This window comes from Drosophila mauritiana, chromosome 2L, assembly GCF_004382145.1.
Source record: "Drosophila mauritiana strain mau12 chromosome 2L, ASM438214v1, whole genome shotgun sequence".
Lineage (NCBI taxonomy): Eukaryota > Metazoa > Arthropoda > Insecta > Diptera > Drosophilidae > Drosophila > Drosophila mauritiana.
In genome coordinates this window covers 12,689,147-12,709,804 of record NC_046667.1, presented here as the reverse complement: position 1 = coordinate 12,709,804, position 20,658 = coordinate 12,689,147, and the positions used below count along the sequence as shown (strand labels likewise).

The 20,658-nt window shown below is 46.6% G+C and overlaps 3 protein-coding genes across 3 annotated transcripts; 2 read left to right on the top strand and 1 right to left on the bottom strand.

Moving 5' to 3' along the window:
- Positions 1-73: 73 nt before the first annotated feature.
- On the bottom strand, positions 74-8,813 carry LOC117150491 (serine/threonine-protein kinase Tor). The gene is made up of 7 exons (XM_033317394.1): positions 8,296-8,813; positions 8,020-8,240; positions 7,291-7,857; positions 6,173-6,906; positions 4,175-6,116; positions 1,578-4,115; positions 74-1,503 (listed from the first exon to the last, which is right to left on the bottom strand). The coding sequence occupies exons 1-7, from the start codon at positions 8,519-8,521 to the stop codon at positions 337-339; spliced, it is 7,395 nt and encodes a 2,464-aa protein (XP_033173285.1). The 5' UTR covers positions 8,522-8,813; the 3' UTR covers positions 74-336.
- Positions 8,814-9,200: 387 nt separating this feature from the next.
- LOC117148916 (V-type proton ATPase catalytic subunit A) lies at positions 9,201-12,570 on the top strand. The gene is made up of 5 exons (XM_033316639.1): positions 9,201-9,277; positions 9,611-9,743; positions 10,010-10,707; positions 10,793-11,770; positions 11,826-12,570. Exons 2-5 carry the CDS (start codon positions 9,668-9,670, stop codon positions 11,916-11,918), a joined length of 1,845 nt encoding a protein of 614 aa, XP_033172530.1. The 5' UTR covers positions 9,201-9,277; positions 9,611-9,667; the 3' UTR covers positions 11,919-12,570.
- A 145-nt stretch (positions 12,571-12,715) lies between these two features.
- LOC117148065 (protein YIPF5) lies at positions 12,716-19,582 on the top strand. Its single transcript, XM_033315259.1, has 6 exons — positions 12,716-12,899; positions 12,962-13,167; positions 13,585-13,619; positions 15,423-15,533; positions 15,684-15,868; positions 19,122-19,582. The coding sequence occupies exons 1-6, from the start codon at positions 12,805-12,807 to the stop codon at positions 19,282-19,284; spliced, it is 795 nt and encodes a 264-aa protein (XP_033171150.1). The 5' UTR covers positions 12,716-12,804; the 3' UTR covers positions 19,285-19,582.
- The last annotated feature ends 1,076 nt before the right edge of the window (positions 19,583-20,658 follow it).

Below are 20,658 nucleotides of genomic sequence, written 5' to 3'. Positions count from 1 at the left end.
GTGATTTAAAAAATTGAATTTACTTGCAATTGGATTTCCAAATAAAAAATAATGAATAACACAAATGGTCTAATTGATTTTCGGTTTCACGGTTTTTAATGGTTTATACAAAGTTGGAATCTAGTTTCCAATCTGATTTACAAATAATAGATAATTAAGCGTACCTCTAACATAAATTATAAAAATATTTTATACCTAATGCACAGTTTGCAGTCACCTCGGAATCCTCTCCAGAGATGCTTGCACCCAATTCAGTTAGCAGTAGTAATCGTAAGTTCGTAATCTCGCTCAGTCAATTGCCGGTTGTCGCACGGGATCTCTGCCGGATCGGTTGACCTACCAAAACGGACACCAGCCAATGTAGCACTGGCAAAGGTTCTCGTTATTGGTCGCCTGCTGGATGAGCAGCTCCACCTGCGACTGCTCGTTTACGCTCTTTTCCGTCTGGAAGTCGGTGCCTGTTAGCTTGCACTTGACCCGCTTGATTACCTGGCTGGCTTTGCTGTTCGTCTCGTCGGCCACGTTGTTGTGCAGGCCGCCTTGCTGCAGCGTCGGATCGTATGGCTTCGACTTGGCCATGGGCAGGGAGTCCTCCACGGAGTTACTGAGACTGTCCTGCATTCCGGAACCGCCACGTCCACCTGGAGCACCCGCCCCAGCCACCGCATCGTTGCCCTTCTTGTCAACATCCAACAGTCTCCAGTTGAGCAGCGGATCGTAGACAAAGGCCTCCAGCACAGCCATCAGGGAATCCTTGTTGCGGCGAAGCACCAGCATCACGCTTTCGCAGGTGCGTCTGTAGGTGCCCTCGATGCCCGTGACCTCCATCGCCTTGATTAGCATCCGGGTGAGACGGAAGGGTATCTTTTCGGGAAACTTTTCGCGCGTCATGGCCACCTCGAAGCAGTCGCCAAAGTCTATGTGCAGTATCTTGCCGCTCATTCGATCCAGCATAAGGTTCGATGGATGACGATCGCCCAGACCCAGGATATATCCAACCATTGACATGACTGCCAGTGAGCGGGTGTAGTTGTTTCTCCGCTCAAACCACAATTCGGAGGACGGAGACTTGAGCCACAGCAGCTTGGCCAAGTCGTCGCCTTGCGTCTGACCCAACGCATGCTCGAATACTTCCACCTTCTGCATCAGCGTGAGGTGATCATAGTCTGGCGCAAAATTAAGCATAGTGCGATGCTCCTGATTAAGTGGCACCTTCTTCTTGTCGCGGTAGTCGCGGATTAGCGTATGCAGGGTGTCACAATGTGGCACCCAACCAATAAGACCCGAGTTGGTACTGAGCGGGATAACCGCATACCGCTGGATGGCCAAGTTACGACGGAAAGTGTCGGGGTCATCCAACAGCAATGTGTTCACCAGGGAGAATAGCTGCATCACGCGTTCGTCCTGACGAAGATCCTCGTGTCCCTTTAGAAGGTACATATAGTCCTTGCCATTGGAGCCGCGTATGCACAGTTTTCGCGGGCGCTGCTTGGAAGTAATCACCTAAAATATATGTAGAGAAACTTGCATTAATACCCACAAGCCATTAAGAAATCCAAAGAAAATGTTATCATTACCTGCAGGTTGGTTTTAATGATACTAATCCGGATGAGCTCCTGGCCAGGATTGTAGGACCCGGGCACGGCCAGTTCGAGATCTTTGCACGTCGTCAGTTTGGGCGAGACATACGGCAGCTCCAGGGAGGTAAGCTGTGGCAGCTGGCGCGAGATCTTTTGGAAGACGTGATAGTAGATGTCCCATGCTCGATCCAGATCCATCACCACCGCCGATGTCTTGTACCGCTGCGACCACTCGTACGCCTCCGTCAGCTCGCGTCCATAGGCCTGCGAGAAGGATGTCTCCTTGAGCGTTTGCGGTCCCCTCTCCAGCATAGCATGCAGTGGCTCCAAAATCTCGAACATGCCCTTTACGTTGCGATCTCCAAAGTAAAGTCGCGAGGCTTCCTCCAAACCTTCGTGCCACTGTTCGTGCCACAGAATCGCCACTCGGATGAGCTCCTCACTGCACATGACCGCCTGCTCCACCAAGGTGGGCGAGTGTTTCGTCATCGAGTCGAGGATCTTAAAGGCGGCGTTCCTGCGCGCCAATGATGCTGACTTGGAAGCGACTGTTAGAGGATAGACCAGAGCCTGCGGGTGATTCTTTCCTATGTCCATAAGGAGCTGGTGGATCAGTTGACCCACCAACTGACGGTGGGTATCGATGCGGGCAATAAGCTGCGGGATAACCTGAAGCCAGGTGTTGATCTCGATCAGCTTCATTCCAGAGAGCAGCGCCTCGTACACCTCCGCATGGTTGCCATAGTCAAACCAAAGAGTTAACAACCGAAGCGTATCCTGCAGCGAATTGCCTTTTATAAGGCTGATTGAACGGAAGAATCCCTGAACTGCCGGAACGGCGTATCGCTGTATGATCATTAGATCACTGTCGAGGCCCATGCTGGCTCCCGGAGGCTGTTGCTTGTCCAGGGCCGATTTTTGGGCCTGCACCACCTTGAAGTTCATGTATGCCCACAGATGCCAGGCCTTGTACCAGTTGGGATCATAGCTGGTGGCCTTTTCGAAGCACTCGAGAGCGCCTTGAATGGCATCCGGTCTGATGCTGTCCTGCAGCTTGTTCTGCCAGGTGGCCATGCGCAGATAGCAGCGGGCCATGAGTCGCTGATCTTGTTGCTTTAGTGCTTCCGGAGGTAAACAGCTTAGCTCCTGGCTATAGGTGCTGACGAAGTGCGTCAACTGCTCGTAGGCTTCCTGCAGCTGATTATTGGCAGCCATGTACTTGGTGTACGCATAGGTCACCTGCGGTTGATTACAAGGCAGTGGCTGGTTCGGATTAAGCTTGGGATCGGTGCCTAGCAGCATCACCAGAGTTTTATGGGACAAGTGCAGGGAGCCGCTCTTCCTGCACAGACTAGCGTACTTCAGCCAGGTGTGTATGTCGTCGTGCGGTTTTACCACCAGCGAGTGCACCTGGATGATCCTTCGCCAGTCTTCTACTAGTCGCTGGCCTCCTTGAAGACGCTTCCACCACATGGTCTTTAAGGGCTCTCGCCTCTCGGGGATCAGCTTGTATTGGATGACCTCCTCCAGCTCCGCCAGCATTTGTACACAAACCATGGCTCCGTAAGCTCTTTCATAAGACTCGCCCGCCATTGATGTGAGCTCCGTGTCCAGGAGGTCCCTCGTTTCGTCAATGAGGCGCTGTGCGGTCTCAAAGTCGTCATGATGCACGGCGAGGACAGCACGATAGTAGCTTCCATCTTGGGTATCCTCTGGTATACACCTTACGTACTCCCGCATCGCCTCCCAATCCTGGAGACCCCAGGCGGCCACCGCAGCCAAAGGTCCTGCTCTTGATTTGGCCTCCGCACCGAAGGTTTCCCACTCGTGCTTGGTCACGTTGCTCAGCTCCGACCAATCTCCGAGGGCCTCCAAGCAGCGCATGTGACCGAGTCGCGCCTCCAAGTCTGAGGAATTCGTCTTTAGATTCCTTTCATAGTGTTCCAGCGCCTCATCCCAATTGTGAAGTTTTTCATACCATCTTCCTTGAACATTTAGTTCGTTGGCTGCATTCCGATACCTTGTGAGCAGACCTTCCGCTGCTTCTCTTTGCTGCAGCTTGTTGTTGATTAAAATCAAGGACTCAAAAACTTGGGAATCTTCTCGCAGAAGGAACTCCTCCTCCTTGTAGCGCAATGCCTTCGCATAAGCTCTGCAAGCCATCGCTCGAGTACCCAATAGCTTAGTTTCTATTGGTATTGGATCGCGGTCGCAATGCTCCATAAACTCGGCCAAGTTGAGGATTGTCTGGGTGATTTCCGGCATGTCGGTAACTTGCAGGGCTTGAATCAGCGACTGTGTTAGCTCGTTTTTCAAATCCGGCGAAAGTTCCGTCCAACAGGAGATAAATGCGGCGTTAAAAAGATCTCGCAACAGCGTATCGTACTCTTGGGCCAACGAACGACAGGCTCTCAGTGCGTGCGACGGCGATTCCTTTAGCAGGCCAATGGACAACCGCTTTAGCCACTCCACCCAGTCGTCCTTGGACACCCGCCGCGTCACCTGCCACGCCGTTCGTAGTTCGTTTGTGGTGACCTACAAGAAAATAAAAAATGTTATAGCTGGAACAAAACAATAAACTATTATCAACGAACCTGCAGATTTTTATTATTGCTATTTCGGTCCGTCACAAATGGCTCGTTGTTTTTGGACCTGGCCGGCCGCAGAGCTGATTCCCCGGCTCCATAGGAATCCGCCCGTGTGCTGTTGGACTTAATCCGACTCAGTAGGTCCTCGTACTCGGGATCCGCAATGCGATGCTTGTTGAGAGTGCGCTGGACCATAGGCACGAACACGAGGTACTTATTACCCAGTTGCTTTACCAGTGAGCGAAGGGTTGTCATAGCTTGGTCCCGAAGCTCTGGTTCAGCGTCCAGCACTCGAACCAACGGATGTATGATGCGCGAGGAAAAGTCGGTGAAGTCCAGCTGACAGGCTAGATTGTTGATCGTTTCCAGGGCTACCAGTGACACCTGCCGTGGTACGTACGGAGAATCGAAGAGTTTCACGATCGGAGGCAAAATCAGCGGCAGATAGTAACCCAAGGTGCTGCCAAACTTTTGGAGAGCTTGGAGCAGCCTTCTCGTGACCATTCTATCCTTGGAGTTGTCGTGCTGCAACACTCGCAGAATTTGCGGGATCAGCTCCGCCAAATAATCCCTAAACTCGCATCCCAAAGCCACGGCGATCTGTTCAATCAAATTGATTAGAGTGTTTTGCAGAGGCGTATTTATGGTCCAAAACTCTTTGATCAACTTGAAAATATCTCCCATGTAGCTAATGATGTGCAGCTTCACAAAAGCCACCAGAATGGCGAGCTGCTGGAAGAGAAACTCCCTCAGATTATTATCCGCAGTGCGTACATTGTCCAGCAAATTTGGAAGCACTTGGGCCAAGTACGGCACACATTTGATGCCCAGGCTCTGGAAGATAAAAGTAACCGCCTGCACCACGCTGGTGTGACGTGTACTTAACGTGGGATCCCGTAGAATCCTCATCAAGGCAGCTATGGCCACAGCGGGATAATACTCATCCAATGCGTTGCCCATGTTAACCAGCAACTCAGCGGTGGAGATGTCCTGACTTTCATCGACTTTGCCATCGGAGTATGCTATTAAAACATTATCCTTTTGGCTATCAATCAAGCCCTTGTTCATCTTGTGCTTGTAAGGATCCATGGCTCCCAACAAGCCCAGCACTCGTATCGTTTCCCTTCGTATGGATCGACGTTGTTCCGTTTTAAGGAAATTAATCAAAATGTCTATGAGCACGGGGTACTTGTGATATGGGCTAACCACTCTGCCCGTTGCGCTGATTAACTGTCCCAAGGTCCACAGAGCCACTCCTCGCTTATCCGGACTGCCAGCGTCGCCCAGCATTTCGAGTAAAATGGACAGAAGGTCATCTGCCCACAATTCCATTTCATCGGAGCCTCCATTTACCTCTGCTAGATCACCAATGGTGCGAAGCACATTCAGAATAACTCCTGGATTCGATTCCGGCTCATGCAACTTGGGCACTAAGGCTTTGAGGATCGGATTCATGTACGAGGATATTAGCCTGGGGGTGCTTATCACCAAATGGTCAAGCATCTTTGCGCTCTGCTCCTTGTTCCGACTCATACCCGAGTACTTCAGATCCGTGATCAGCTCGATCATGGTGGTTCTTAGCTTGGGCATCACATAAGCCGGGTTTATGGACGACAATCTACCAATGGTCACCATTGCCAGCTCCCGGATCTCAAAGATTTCGTCGTGCAGCGTAATAAATAGCGAATTTAGAGACTCTGGCTGAGCAAGTTTCCCATCAAAGGTCTCGTCCAGCGAACGTAAAATACGTATTCGCACATTACAGTCCATATCAGTAATGGCCACCATAAGCAAGCGCTCAATCACGTGGGAAACGGTGTCGCTGAGGGTCTTGGAGTTCTCCATACTTTCAGAGGATTGCACTGCCAATTTAAGGAGTCGTGTGCATGTTTGCACTGCCTCCAAACGAATCTCCTGCTGCTCGTGAACGATGAAGAAGTCAGCGCATCTGAAAAAGATATCAAACCTTGTACTATAACTAAAATATATTAAATTAAGGCTTACCGTTGCACAAAGTCCAGCATGTTTTGTTCCTCAAAGTTGAAGGTACCCAGCGTTTTGAGTGCCAGCACTGTGGTGGCTCCGTCACCATTCTGCATTAGCGAGCCATCGATGGCGATCGTTGGCAAAGCAGTGTATGGTAAAACAGCCGCCTTGTTCATCAGCACCTGGGATAGGATTCCGATCAATCCTTCTGTAATGGCCGACTTTAGCTGCGGCACATTCTCGGAGAGTTCTCTTAGGCAAACAGTCAGAGCTGGCGAGAGACCCGTGTAGAACATCTGCTCAAGGATATCCTTAACATCGTCGGCGATCTCCGACTTAACGGCATGCGCAAGGAGCGTTATGCAGGCAAAGACCGCAGGATCCACTGGTACCTTTCGTTTACTGGTCAAATCCTTTGCCGGCAAAGCGACCTTCACGCTGGTCATTATACTGGATAGATGAACTTCGATCGCACTCTGCACCGCCACAGCTATGTACCCAATGGTAATGTAGGCCACCGTGCGATCCTTCTCCTTGCCCCGCAGGATCTGCATTAAGTGCGACACACATGTCTGAAGGTATTTTTCCACAAACACCGCACGGTTAAAAGCAGCCAATCGGGGCAGAATTTGAAGGAGTGCCTGCTGTACATACGGAGACTTCGAAGTTCGCTGCTCCAAAACATTGTCGCAAATATTGGTGTAGTGCTCCTGAAGGATCTCCTGAGCATAGGCGGACTCCAGTACGTTGTGCTGGTGGATGTCGATATTATTAGTTACTTGTATGTTTTAAGGTGCTTAAACATAAGTGAAGAGTTTGTATTTATAATTAAGAAACATTAAAATATCTTTTTTATAATTAAGAAATGAAAAATATACTATTTTTAATAAAAACACGGCTGCCTGATTGCCGCCCCACAATTACTACTGGTAAAGTATCACACTCTACTGCTAAATATGAATACCTCGACATTTTACACAATTTTTAAACTATAATTAGGTCAGCTGATTTCTTCCCGTCAGGCATCGCTTGGTTTTTAGATACATGTAAAGTGTACATACTACGTAAACCAAAAGGTAAATAAATGAAAATGACAAATACATTCGTGTTTGGAGGTATTTGATCGTTAGACTCACGCTCGCGAACTTGGCAACTCCTTTGTGATGCTCTCCCTCGCCCAAATGCGTTTGGGAGCTGCCGAGCTTGTCAATGAAGGGCACCTTTAGCCGCGGCACTAGAGTATTCAGCTGGGAACCCATACTCGACGAACTGCTGGCCTCCAGGAACTTGTTGTGTTGGGTCTTGGGGAACAGCGTCTTCAGCGACGTGTAGCGCCGCTCCCAGGTGGCATTGGCACAGCGAAAGAGCTCGTTGAAGACGACGAGGCCACCGTGAATGCGATCATCTCGGGTCACGCCCTTCTGATCCTTGCTAGAGGCCAAATCTGCATTGAAGCTCCCATTCGCCTCGTCATAGCAGATTCTATACCACTGTGGTTCACTGGACTGTTTGGTGCTCTCTCGCTGAGCGGTGACAATCAAAGCCGCCCTCAAAGCCTCGCCAGCTGACTCTCGTATAGCAGGTTTGGGATCGAAGATGGCGTTAAAGATAACCTCGAAGAAGGTCAAGATGTGCTGGTAGAAGTATGTCGGCAGGGCGATCGCCAGCTCACGGAGGATAAAGACGGCTGAATGGCGGCGGTACTGAAAAATAAACACATTTAAAAAAGCTTAAACATTTCACTTTCAATGAATTAAATGCATTTCTATAACTACAACTATTACTTTCATTATTATAAAATTCTTAGATCTTCATCTCGAAATCAGACTTAAAAGCTTAATTTTTAGGTTTCCCTTATGATTCACCTCTTGTCTCTCGCCTCTGAGCACCTCAAAAGCCTTCTTAATATCAAAGTCGAAGGAATCGGCGCCCTTGGAGGTGGGCATGTTGGCCAACTTGACCAGGGAGCGGGCGGCAATCTCCATGACGGACACATCGTTGATCAGCAGAAGATCGCGTAGGCGGTTGAGATAGGGCGAAATGCCTTTCCTGGCAGTTAGACTGCCCTCGCAGTTAATCAGGCACTCTGAAAGGGAAGACGTTAAATCCTCTCAAGCACTGCCGGCGAACCAGGAACTCACTCATGGCCAGGGCACCGCCTTTCTTCTCATTGATGTCCGTCGCATTCACCATCGTGAAAATGTGGTGGTCGAACTCGTCGAAGAATTGCGCCAGCTCCTCCTGGGACATCTCGCGCAGCTCGGTCTTTACATAGAAGAGCAGATCCTGGGTGGCCTTGTTCTGGACATTCCGGTTGCGGGACTTAAGCCCGTTGACGAACTGCTGCACCACCGACGTCGTCGACATGGCTGGGCAGGGTATAATCACTATTTAAACGCGATTTTCACTTGCATTTGGGATGGGAAAGGGTGGAGCAGGTGCATCTGCCTGCTGTCTCCGGACTTTGGAGGTTATCTTTTCGGTTGCCCTGGGGCGCTGCACGCACTGTTCCACTGGTCACTCGATATGATCTCATGTGCCGGCACCGGTGCCGAACGATCTCACACGGATGCAGGTCGTTTGCTTCCTTTAATTCCGGATTACTTCGGTTTTTACGGAAATTTATTGCAGCCGCTGCCGATTAGTGATGTAAAAGAGAAATCGATGAATTTACAATCGATATTTTCTTGCAGATACTTCTATGAATTTGCGCCGACTTATAAACTTTTTAAATTTTAGAGAACATTTAAAAATAAGATACTGAAGTAATTACTAAATTTGTGCTTTATTATAAGAAAAAGAAATTGGCTTAAAACAAGTTTAAACAAATTAAAACATTCATAATATTGGAGTGAACAAGTTGCATTGAAGACTTTGGGAATTAGCAGAGATATGCAAACATATGTAAAATATATATTAATTACCAACAGGTTCTTCAATATTTAACGGCAGAATGTGCTAGTGGAATCCGACTATTAATTTGTCATGACGTGCGTGCGTGTGTGAGTACGATGTGAGCCCATCTCTAACGACAACCTGGAGCCCTCGCCGATAACCGATAGATCAATACTAGAGTGAAATCAAAAAAGCAGGAGAATTTTCATAAGAGCTGGTGAAACAAATGTGAGCTTATTTAATTTTAGAGCAGCTGAAAAAACAGTTTTTATGCCACAAAACAATTAGAACACTGACCCCAAGGTGTGCAATGAAAAGGAAGTGTGTAAATTGCTTTTGTGATGTGTAAAAGGTGGAAAATTCAGATTGCCGTTGGTGGCATGTGTGAAAATTGTATTGGAAAATCGATTCTGTGCTGCGGGGGTGTGAAGCTTTTCACTGGGGGCTGCTGCTGCACATGAGCGCCACCTATGATTTTCCTCGCGGAAAACGCTCTCTCGTTCGGGGGCATGGAAAATGCGTGTTTTTGTTTATAAGAAAAACGGTTACTTTTTTCCACAGCCAACGAACGATTTGACCGTTACCGACAGAAGAAGAAGAAGAGCAGCAACCGCGACCATGTCCAACTTGAGGAAATTCAAAGACGAGGAGCGCGAGTCGGAGTATGGCCGTGTCTACGCGGTATCCGGACCAGGTAAGCGACGTCACCAGCGTCCTTCATGAGCTGACCCCCAAGATCTCTAATCCTTAAATTTCCTATTTTCTTTCTGATGTTCTTAACTGTACTCCTCCACATCTTCCTTATTATCTTGCCTCTCCTTTTCATCCTTCTGTCTACTTTCTTCTTCTTCCTCCTGTTCCGAATAACCTCCCTCAATTTGCTTCTTATCCTGCTCCATCCACTCCTGCCAATCATTTTTTTCATGATTATTTTCCTTCAACTACTTTAAACCCTTTTAGTGGTCACGGCGGAGGCCATGTCTGGATCCGCTATGTACGAGCTGGTCCGCGTGGGCTACTACGAGCTGGTGGGCGAGATCATCCGTCTGGAGGGCGACATGGCCACCATTCAGGTGTACGAAGAGACTTCGGGCGTCACCGTGGGCGATCCGGTGCTGCGTACCGGCAAGCCACTCTCCGTGGAACTTGGACCCGGCATCATGGGCAGCATCTTCGACGGCATCCAACGACCTTTGAGGGACATTGGTGTGATGACCAACTCCATCTATATACCCAAAGGTGTCAACACAACTGCTTTGTCGCGCTCAGAGATGTGGGAATTTAATCCGCTGAATGTGCGTGTGGGATCCCACATCACAGGAGGAGATCTTTATGGAGTGGTACACGAGAACACGCTGGTGAAGCAGCGCATGATTGTGGCACCCAGGGCTAAGGGAACCGTTCGATACATTGCCCCCGCGGGCAACTATAACCTGGAGGACATTGTCCTGGAGACGGAGTTCGATGGCGAGATCACCAAGCACACCATGTTGCAGGTGTGGCCGGTGCGTCAGCCACGTCCCGTCACAGAGAAGCTGCCAGCCAACCATCCGCTCTTCACGGGCCAACGCGTCCTTGACTCGCTCTTCCCCTGCGTCCAGGGCGGCACCACTGCCATCCCCGGTGCCTTTGGCTGCGGCAAGACCGTCATTTCGCAGGCAAGTTGCAAATTATTCGTTTAATCCACATCGTACATCTTATTAAATGGCAATTCCTTCCCATCTGTACTTCAACCATCCGCAGGCCCTGTCCAAGTACTCCAACTCCGATGTGATCATCTACGTCGGTTGTGGCGAACGTGGTAACGAGATGTCTGAGGTACTGCGTGACTTCCCCGAACTGACCTGCGAGATCGATGGCGTCACCGAGTCCATTATGAAGCGAACTGCTCTGGTGGCCAACACCTCCAACATGCCTGTGGCTGCTCGTGAGGCCTCCATCTACACTGGTATCACTCTGTCTGAATACTTCCGTGATATGGGCTACAACGTAGCCATGATGGCTGATTCCACCTCCCGTTGGGCCGAGGCACTTCGTGAGATTTCGGGTCGTCTGGCTGAGATGCCTGCCGATTCCGGCTACCCTGCATATCTGGGTGCTCGTCTGGCCACATTCTACGAACGTGCTGGGCGCGTCAAGTGCTTGGGTAACCCGGAACGCGAGGGATCCGTGTCCATTGTCGGAGCTGTGTCTCCCCCCGGTGGTGACTTCTCCGATCCCGTGACCTCCGCAACTCTGGGTATCGTGCAGGTGTTCTGGGGTCTCGACAAGAAGCTGGCCCAGCGCAAGCACTTCCCCTCGATCAACTGGCTCATCTCCTACTCGAAGTACATGCGTGCTCTGGATGAATACTACGACAAGAACTACCCCGAGTTCGTGCCACTGCGTACCAAGGTAAAGGAGATCCTGCAGGAGGAGGAGGATCTGTCCGAGATCGTGCAGCTGGTGGGCAAGGCATCGCTGGCCGAGACCGACAAGGTGACCCTGGAAGTGGCCAAGCTGCTGAAGGACGACTTTCTGCAACAGAACTCCTACTCACCATACGATCGCGTTTGTCCCTTCTACAAGACGGTGGGCATGCTGAGAAACATCATGGCCTTCTATGAGACCGCCCGGCATGCCGTTGAGTCCACAGCCCAGTCGGACAACAAGATCACATGGAACACTATCAGGGAATCGATGGGCGGAATTATGTACCAGCTGTCGTCGATGAAATTCAAGGTGAGTGGGTTTATCTATGCCGATGCATATTTATATTAATAGTGCACATTTCAAGGACCCTGTGAAAGATGGCGAGCAAAAGATCAAGGCGGACTACGACCAGCTGTACGAGGATCTGCAGCAGGCCTTCCGAAATCTGGAGGACTAAGCGGAAACGGCCAGAAACCAACTGCGGGCTTTCCTAGCGAGAGGAATGGATAAAGAAGCAAACCAAACGAAATAAGAAACCAAAGCTAGGTTATTATTCGAATTCCCCATTCAATCTAGTCATATTTACATAATGCATAATAAGATATTTGAATCCAAGTTTACTTATAAGTTTAACAAACAGTTTGGCCCGCTTCAGGTCTAGTCAGGTCAGAGTCGAATCACCAGAAGAAGATACGCAAAACGAAAGGAAAGACGAACAATAATTAGTCGGTAGCGCAAATGGAACGCAGTTAAACCAGCCATATACATAAATACCATACATATTACGAAACATATGTATAATTATCTATGTTGATATATAAATATAATTCACAGCTATGTATTGTTAGTAAATTTTCATATAGTTATCGATTGTGTTCGTTACCCTATTGTGTGAAACTAAACCAACTAAACGACAAGTCTAAAGGGCGTTTGAATCTTTACGAAATTACAAAATATTATATTCCTACATATTATAGACCTTTAAAGAACGCAATAACAACGTAGCCCCAAAAGCATGTACCTCTACTACCAAAGGATAGCTATTTCAGTAACTTGTGTGTGTTGCAAATGGAGCTATGGAAATAAAATGTATTATGAATGTTACAAAATTATCGGGTTTTTATTATTTATAAAGTGGCGTAATTTTTTGAATTTAAAACAAATCGATGGGCGAGAAAATATCGATTTCCGATAGCACCGATATCATCCGTAGACTACTTTAAGCGATATGTAACGTCGAAATTAATCGGTTAAATTTAGCTATTGTTCATCTCTAGTTGACGTGTTGTTAAATTAAATATCATTTTGTAAATATATGAATTACGCTTAAATTAAATGTAATCATGTCTCAGTTCGGCGGACCCAACGACTTTTACGGCTCCGCGCCCTCGGCCGATGCCAGCTACAACTTCGATATGCCAGAATTTGGCCAGGAACTGTGAGTTGTTACCCGGAATTCCATTTCACAGCATTCACAATTGTTGCTCCACTTGCTTGCAGCAATTTCCAAACCTTCGACAACACACAGGCTTCAGTGCCGCCTAACTATGATGCGTCGTATGCCCAGCCGCCGAGCCAAGGACTGGGCGGCTTCTACGATCCCACGGCGTACACCGACACGAGCTACGGACAGGACAAGAGCGGAAAGTCAGCTGCTGACGGAGGAGCCGGCAACGAATTCGATGATGAGCCCCCACTGTTGGAAGGTGAGATTCGGTTACAAATGGGCATACCAGTCTTTAAGTACTTGCGAGCTTTAGCCTATTAGATTTCTGTTACTTGTTTAGAGAACTTGAGCCCAAAGTAATAATAACTTTTTCACACCTATATATTTGCATACAACCAAGTTTTGTTATTCTTTATACGTTTTTAATTGTTATAATATGACCAGTAGTTTTGGCTATTGGAAATTAATATTTATAGTACTAAAAAGCGTTATTGTGCATTTTATTCACTTAACTCAAGAATTCAGTGATGATCAATTTAGCTAACAGATACTTTTATTCATTCTATATACTTATATGTATATTGCAGTTCTTGAGTCAAATAAGTTATTATATTTGACCATCATCTTTATCTTTTATCGCATAACGAACTTTCCCTTTCCTCCTTTTTTATTCCAGAGCTGGGCATCAATCCGAATCACATCTTCCAAAAGGTAAGTAAAGAAAGCAGAACAAAGAATGCTACGCCGCAGCTTTCCGTAATTTGCGTACTCCACCTTTGGAGCTGCCCCTTCCTGTCCGTTCCTCCCACAGCCTGCTGCTCTTGAACGCATTTTCAAATTTAGAACTTGAGGGGAGAAAGGCAAATTGCATATTTTATGCGCCCGATTCCACCGACACACGCCGCAAAGGAGCTGCGAGTTTTGAGTTGCCCACTTTGTTTGCCCGGACAATTACTCCACCCGCCGCGTAATTCCTGCTTTGCCTTTACGCATTTTCCCCGGATCCTGTCCCGGTTGCGGCCCAGTGCCTTTTTCTAATTTGTGCAACGCAATGGGTGGCTTTCCTTCTGGGCGGCCACTTTAGGCCGCGCTTTTCCGGCGCGTCCGCCAACTTCGTTTTAATTGAAATTTAAATGTTTTTGCATTCCGCTTTTGTATTTATTGCAAGCATCTCCTCCTGGCGCAATAATTCTATTGTTTTTCGCTTTTATGCCATTTTTTTGTATGCATTTTATATTGTGTGCTATGTTGTCGTTGCACTTGCGGGTTTGTGTCGTTAATGAAGACATATTTTTTCATTGCACTCGCCGGCGGCGTGGCCGTAGTTGTTTTTAAATAAATAAAGCAACTTTTGTGTTTTTAATTAAAGTTTTTCTCGCACACTTTTTACCCCTCGCATTCGGTCCAGTTCGCTGTGTAACTTTCTGCATTTTTGTCCATTTTGTAAAAAATTTGCGTGCGCCTGATTCTCATTTCTTTCGCTCCGGCACGGAATTTATTACGCTTGTGTTAATTGAAAAATGAAAATGTTAATGTTAATGACTCCGTGTGCCATCATAAAACTGAAACGAAATGAAATGAAATGAAATGCTAATTAAATTGTTCATCAGCTAGCTGGGGGAATTATGGTTAGATTTGTGTGTGACTCTGGTCCTGTTTGTTAAAGTAATGGATCGTTGGCAAATGGCAAGGTCAACAGCGGCTTTTTCAAGGCTTTTACGTACTCACGGGAAATATCCATCCACACAAAAAAACGACTAACAAACACTTAGCTCTATTACAAAATGTATACTAAAATCGTATGATATGCATACAAATTCTCCCCTTTGCAATAGGGTCATTTGAATATGGCTGCGGCACTACAAACAACTCCAATTTGGTCTAGTTTTGGATATCGAAAACTAATTTGCAACCACAATGTATGGCCTGCATTTTTCCACTTCAAATTCTTTTCAATCTCAATTAATGTTGGTAAAGCCACAAAGAGACACTCGGAATTTCATCGACAATTTTCAGTGGGTCCTTTTGCCCGACTCTAATATCAAATTTCATGGCTCTTGTCCCTGGCCCACATTCGCATGCGTCAAATGCGTTGACAGCTTTTGGCCGAGTTCCCAAGCCCCGGCTCACTTGGTAGCTAGCTGGATGGCTGGCTGGTCAGCAATATCATTTATCATCAATTTCCATTTTTCAAACTTCTATGCCACTGCACACGGTGCAAAAACAAGGGGCAAAACCAAAACGCATAGAGAACAAATGTTTGGAAAACGGGAGTTGGGCTTCGTTTTATGACCGCTGTGCGAACAAATGAATTGTGTTGTGTAGTTTCCCGTGTCCCATGTCCCGGGTCCAAAGTCCCGTGTTCCGAATTCCATGTCGTGCCGCAAGCTCCATGAGTGATGATGGCCTGTTGCCGGACGGACTTCACCCTACCCAACCCCCAATCCGCTCCTGTCGTTGTGTAATCCTTCACTTGCTCTAATTTTAATCGTATTACTCTCGCGCTCTCACTAGACACTCGCCGTGCTGAATCCGCTGCGCGGTACTGACCAGCAAATCCTCCAGGATACTGACATGGCGGGTCCACTGGTCTTTTGCCTCACACTTGGCGGCTTCCTGCTGCTGGTAAGTTTTTCAGATAATACTCTAAATGTGGTTGAAATCAATTGTAATCAATATTTCAAGTAAGAATTTCCGTTTAAAATTATATATTGTGCAATATGGCCTACGTTTTATCACTTATCTTATTTATACTTATATTTAATTTATCCACAGAGCGGCAAGGTGACGTTCTCGTACATCTACGGCATCGGCGTAATGGGCTGCATCTTCTTCTACTGCCTGCTGTCCCTGATGGTCAGCCGGTCGCAGGTTACCTTCGGTGCAGTGGCCTCCGTGCTGGGCTATTGTCTGCTGCCCATGGTGGTGCTGTCGGGCATCAACATTTTAATCACCATTCAGTAAGTAATTGTTGACACAAGTCGCTGGCTTTTCATCTGCCCTCCATTCATTTCGTTGGCCAGTGGAGGCAGTCGAGCCATTCAAGCCATCAGTCGCTGTGCTTTATATTTATGTTTTTAATTGAAAAGTTGCCAATGCATTGGCGTCGAATCCTCATTGTTTGTGGCCTGTAATTACAAACTTTTGCCTAAGCTCGTCCAGCTGCGACTGCAGCACGTTTTCGATCCGCTCCAACCGCTCAAATTTGTTCTATTGATGCTTGGACTCCGGCTGCTGCTGCTGCTGCCGCTGCTCCTCGCCCATTCAAGTTGATCACTTCTGGCTGTTATTACTATTGTTATGGCGGGTGACGTTGTTTTTCGATTGTTTGATTTGAGTCTGCCGTTCTGTTTGATACGGTCATGTAACTGCAATGAAATAGTTGCCCTTGCGAAGATGAAAATCCCCCAGTGTGGGCTTGTAAATAGCAATTAGGACTTTTCAGGTTATTGGCGCCAACGAATTTCTAATTTAAATCTTTTTCCTAGTTTTAGTTCTAGTTCTTTTGCATCTTAATCTTATGATGGCAACTTGAGATAGTTTAGTTTCATTCATAAATACGTGTGCTGGAAGCAGACCTTTTAGTTTCCAGTATGCAACTACTATTCCTCATCGGCCAGCGTTTAATTTTTCTTTATCTGCCCATCCTTTGGGCCTGATTTCCCCCTGGCTCTTTTCGCACAATTTAGGTTTTTAATTTTGTTGCAGTTTTGGGCCAGCGATGCATACACACGGATGCGAATAAAAACGAGTAGCCAACTTAATTTGCGCTTTTAGTGCACTCCAGGGCCACAACTGCCAAACTACAGACTACGGACTGCGGACCGAGGACCAAGGACTCGCAACGACGGACAAAACGAAGGACGGGGGAGCTTGGACTCCATTGAAGCCAAGGCAAGACAGGCAAAAAGCGGAGCCAAATAACGCCAACTATGCGCCGTTTAATTTTCGCGCTGCGAATGGTTGGAGTGGGTGGTTTTTGGCCAAGTGGGCGGTTTCGGTGGTGGAAATGCTCCTGCCCGGCGGTCCAGTGTCCATCTGTCTAACGTTCCATGTCCTGTTTTGCCACCCGTTGAGTTTCGTTCACGTAGTTTCCTTTTCAAATATGTGTCCAGCACTTGCTGGCTCGGGCATTCCGCCCACTCGCCGCCCACTTTTCCCTGCCGTTTTCCGCCCCTCGCCGCCTTTCCTCTCCGTCATTTTTTGTGTTTTTATTTCCGTTTTTTTACTGACTCCACTCACTCGCCACGCTTTTTATGATGGCCATGCGAGGAGCAACACGCAAATGCTGCGTGAGTTTTTAGCGCTCTCTCTGGTGGATGCACCTCCTCCATCCCACCACCCTCCACCCATCACCCACCATCCCGTTGGCACGTCATAATTTCAGAGCAGCGCGGGGAAGCTAAGTGCTGCGCTGGGTGGGCGTGGGTGGATATGAGCGTGTGTGTGTGTGTGGAAAACAACTATTGCTCCAGCTTACTCGACACCAAGCGCGCTTTGTTTGCCCCATCCTGCCACCCAATCCACTCCACCACCAGCGATTTCCGGCCCACAACCCAACCCTATCACCAAACTGTCCAACTGCCCAGTGCAATTGCCATTTTGGTTGCCTGTTTGCTTGCATTTTTTATTTGTTGGCTTTAAGCGCTTGCACTTTTGTGGGTGGTGTGCGTGTGCGTGTGTGCTAGCTTTGATGTTCATATAGTCCTGCGAGTGCCAGCCAAGTTTACAGTAAATATTTTTGCGATTCCCCGCTGTCCATTTCCCTTTTCCTCTTTTTTTTTTTAGACAGACTTTTTAATTGAGTTTGTTTGGTGATGCAAAAGTGCGCAAAAATTACACAGACAGTCGAGTTATCCGGCCCTACATAGTATTGTTTTGATTGGTTTTTAGGCTAGTGCCGGACCATTTAAGCTGCCCAGTTCGGGGCCAAAAAATCACTTGGCACCAGCACTGCGCTGGACACAGTGACCATCGTGCGACACAGTTCTGGGCAAGATTGCAGGGACCATGAAAAAAAAACCCGGGAGCCCAGTTGAGTTGAGTGGCGGGAAATGGGAAAGAGAAGAACAGTCGAGCCGCCGAGACCACAGAAAGGCAATCCATTAAACGGGTGCGTGTAGCTGAAAATTGGAACTCTGGAATATGGGGATTTATGTTTTGGTTTCCTAAATTGATTTCTTTGTCGGATTTTATGGGTTTACCGAAGAGATGCTGGGATCACAACTTTTTTTCCTTCGCTTTTCAAGTGTTTAATCTTATGTCTAACTCAAGTATACATTTTGTTTATCCTTGCTGACCGTATAGAGTCTATAACTTTGATATTGTTTTCTTTTTTTGATTTATTGATCGTAAAATATTTGGATACGATTTTTTTCAAGTTTATAGTAAAGTTCAAAGTAAACATGTGATTGCTTTGGTAAGATAATGCGAAAAATATTGCTTGAAACCACGAAATCAAAGTAATTATTCGGATTGTATCTTCGTAAGCTCGCCTTTAATCTTTCGCCGACTTGTGCGTTGGGGAATAAAGGTAACATTTTCCGTATATCGCTTTGAAATCAATTTTTCATTTTCCGCTGGGCTTTCCCTGTGTGAGCGAGTGTGGGTTGGTTGGTTGGTTGGTTATGTGTGCGCTTTGTAGTTGGACTATGTTTGCACATCCTTTTGCCGGCACATCGCCTGCTGTCTTTGTTTGCCCTGCCCATTCATTCGCACACACGCTCAGACTTACCCCACACCCACATGCACACTCATCCTTTTTTATGAACACTCAGCCGAATAGAGTATATCCCAAGTCGATGAACTGAGAAAAATAGTGTCAAAAGCAGTCATTATTTTAATTATCTTCGGATTTCAAAAGGACATCGACGAATGAAATAGCTCAGTAACTATCTGAATTATATTTTATGTAAATATTATGTTTTTCCACATCTTATCGTCACTATTGATAACTAAGTTAAATATAAAGATTCCAACTGAAGAAGAGTACATTTCCAGTTCTATCATATTGCAAGACTCTAGCTACTCAAATTTCTATAAGTTTCATCTTTTTCGCTAAGTATGTAAGATTTGTAGTGGAATTAAGAACACTTCCGCATGGGATTTTTCTGACTCTGTAGAGGCGGTGCTTCATGCATATGCATTGTTTATTGATTTCACCGACGTCTATATCTATCTGGACTGAGTTGGTATCTCGTTTCACTCTTGCAGGGGCACACTCGGCCTAATTGTGAGCGGCATCTCCATATTCTGGTGCGCCATATCGGCCTCGAAACTGTTCGCCACCGCCTTCTCCATGGACCATCAACAGCTGCTGATTGCCTATCCGTGTGCGGTGCTCTATGGAGGATTTGCGTTGATTACCATTTACTAGGGCTACGAGATCCCCGCTGCTATTCCACCACCACTACGCCCTCTGTTGTTGTGTTTGCCTGGTTTTAATTGTCCTGCAAACACACACTCTTGCAGCACAATAAATACACACACACGGACAGATGTCAGGAGGAGAAGCAAGAGGAGGAGCCAACCCGAACCACATATGGATATGTATATTTTTAAGAAAATAAGCGCCGATTGCGAATTTGTTTTCCACATTCTCCTTTTTCGCTGGCCAAGCTCCGCGTTTACTCAATACTTTTGTTGTCAGCCAATGTAATAAATTTGATTGCGAATAAAAAAATGGTTAACAAACTGAAATTGGTTTTTTGCCATGCACAATTGTAGTCGTGGTAAGCAGCATATTGAAATTTCGCGCTCTCGTTTCCGTTTCCGTCGCACTGAACACTTTTTGGGGCATGCAAAATTAACGCGACTCAGGCAATATGCCCCCCGCTTTTTTTCGGAATGCTCTTCGTGTTCGCCCTATATTTGTGCAATTATTGTTTTTTGTTTTAAGAACTTTGGTATTGCGTTGTGGGTATTTATACGGGTATTATGCCACGAATCGCCAGGCGCAAATTTACCTGGATAGTTAATCGATTGCACGGGCTTTGGACAACATGCGAAACGAAATGGGGTAAGTGAATTAATAAAAATATTTATATTTAAGCATAATCGGAAAGAACATAGCAAAACAGTAATCTTTCTGTTTGCTGTTCATTATAAAATGTTTCAGATTATGAAATATAAAAGATTTTAAGCGTAACTTTGCAGTTTGCAGGCATTTTCACATGTTCTGTTGCATTGGAATTAAATATTTACGATATCGTTTGACACACCTTCATTTCTTGTTGGGCAATCGGCTTTGTTCATATTCATGAATCGTTGCAAGAAATGTTTACATATTCCGGTGAATCACTCGGGTATCTCCTCCTTGGACTTTAGTGCCATTTCCAGCACGTTTACCTGGCCAAACTGAACGTAGAAAGAAAATCGAATCGAATTTTCCACCTCCGATTGTTGGAATTTATGATTTTCACAATCCTGCTGCTGCCTTCCGCTCGTTTGTTGCACTTTGCGGCACTAATCGACATCAAGTGTGCGAAGCAATGCAGGTTTTTGAATCTATTCAATTGTGAATTCGTTGGCCTAATTGAAATTTCAAGTGCAGCAGATGCTGGCCAGATATACATGCCGATTCCATTTGCGTGTGGTTTTCGCATTGCAATGCACTGGTAAAGGTAATAAGAATTGTTAAATAAAATTCCTGGCCGCATGGGGAGTGTTAATTCAATTTGATAATGATTGAAAAAACAAATCAGCATAAAAAATGCCCCAAAAAAAGGGATGTGGAAAAAGAAAAGGTTCT

Coding starts and splice junctions, on each gene's coding strand:
- LOC117150491 (XM_033317394.1), bottom strand. CDS start 8,521: ATGTCGACGACGTCGGTGGTGCAGCAGTTCGTCAACGGGCTTAAGTCC. Junction 8,241..8,295: donor AGGCGGTGCCCTGGCCATGA/GTGAGTTCCTGG, acceptor CTTCCCTTTCAG/AGTGCCTGATTAACTGCGAG. Junction 4,116..4,174: donor GCAATAATAAAAATCTGCAG/GTTCGTTGATAA, acceptor ATTTTCTTGTAG/GTCACCACAAACGAACTACG.
- LOC117148065 (XM_033315259.1), top strand. CDS start 12,805: ATGTCTCAGTTCGGCGGACCCAACGACTTTTACGGCTCCGCGCCCTCG. Junction 12,900..12,961: donor CCAGAATTTGGCCAGGAACT/GTGAGTTGTTAC, acceptor ACTTGCTTGCAG/CAATTTCCAAACCTTCGACA. Junction 15,534..15,683: donor TTGGCGGCTTCCTGCTGCTG/GTAAGTTTTTCA, acceptor ATTTATCCACAG/AGCGGCAAGGTGACGTTCTC.
- LOC117148916 (XM_033316639.1), top strand. CDS start 9,668: ATGTCCAACTTGAGGAAATTCAAAGACGAGGAGCGCGAGTCGGAGTAT. Junction 10,708..10,792: donor GCAAGACCGTCATTTCGCAG/GCAAGTTGCAAA, acceptor AACCATCCGCAG/GCCCTGTCCAAGTACTCCAA. Junction 11,771..11,825: donor TGTCGTCGATGAAATTCAAG/GTGAGTGGGTTT, acceptor GCACATTTCAAG/GACCCTGTGAAAGATGGCGA.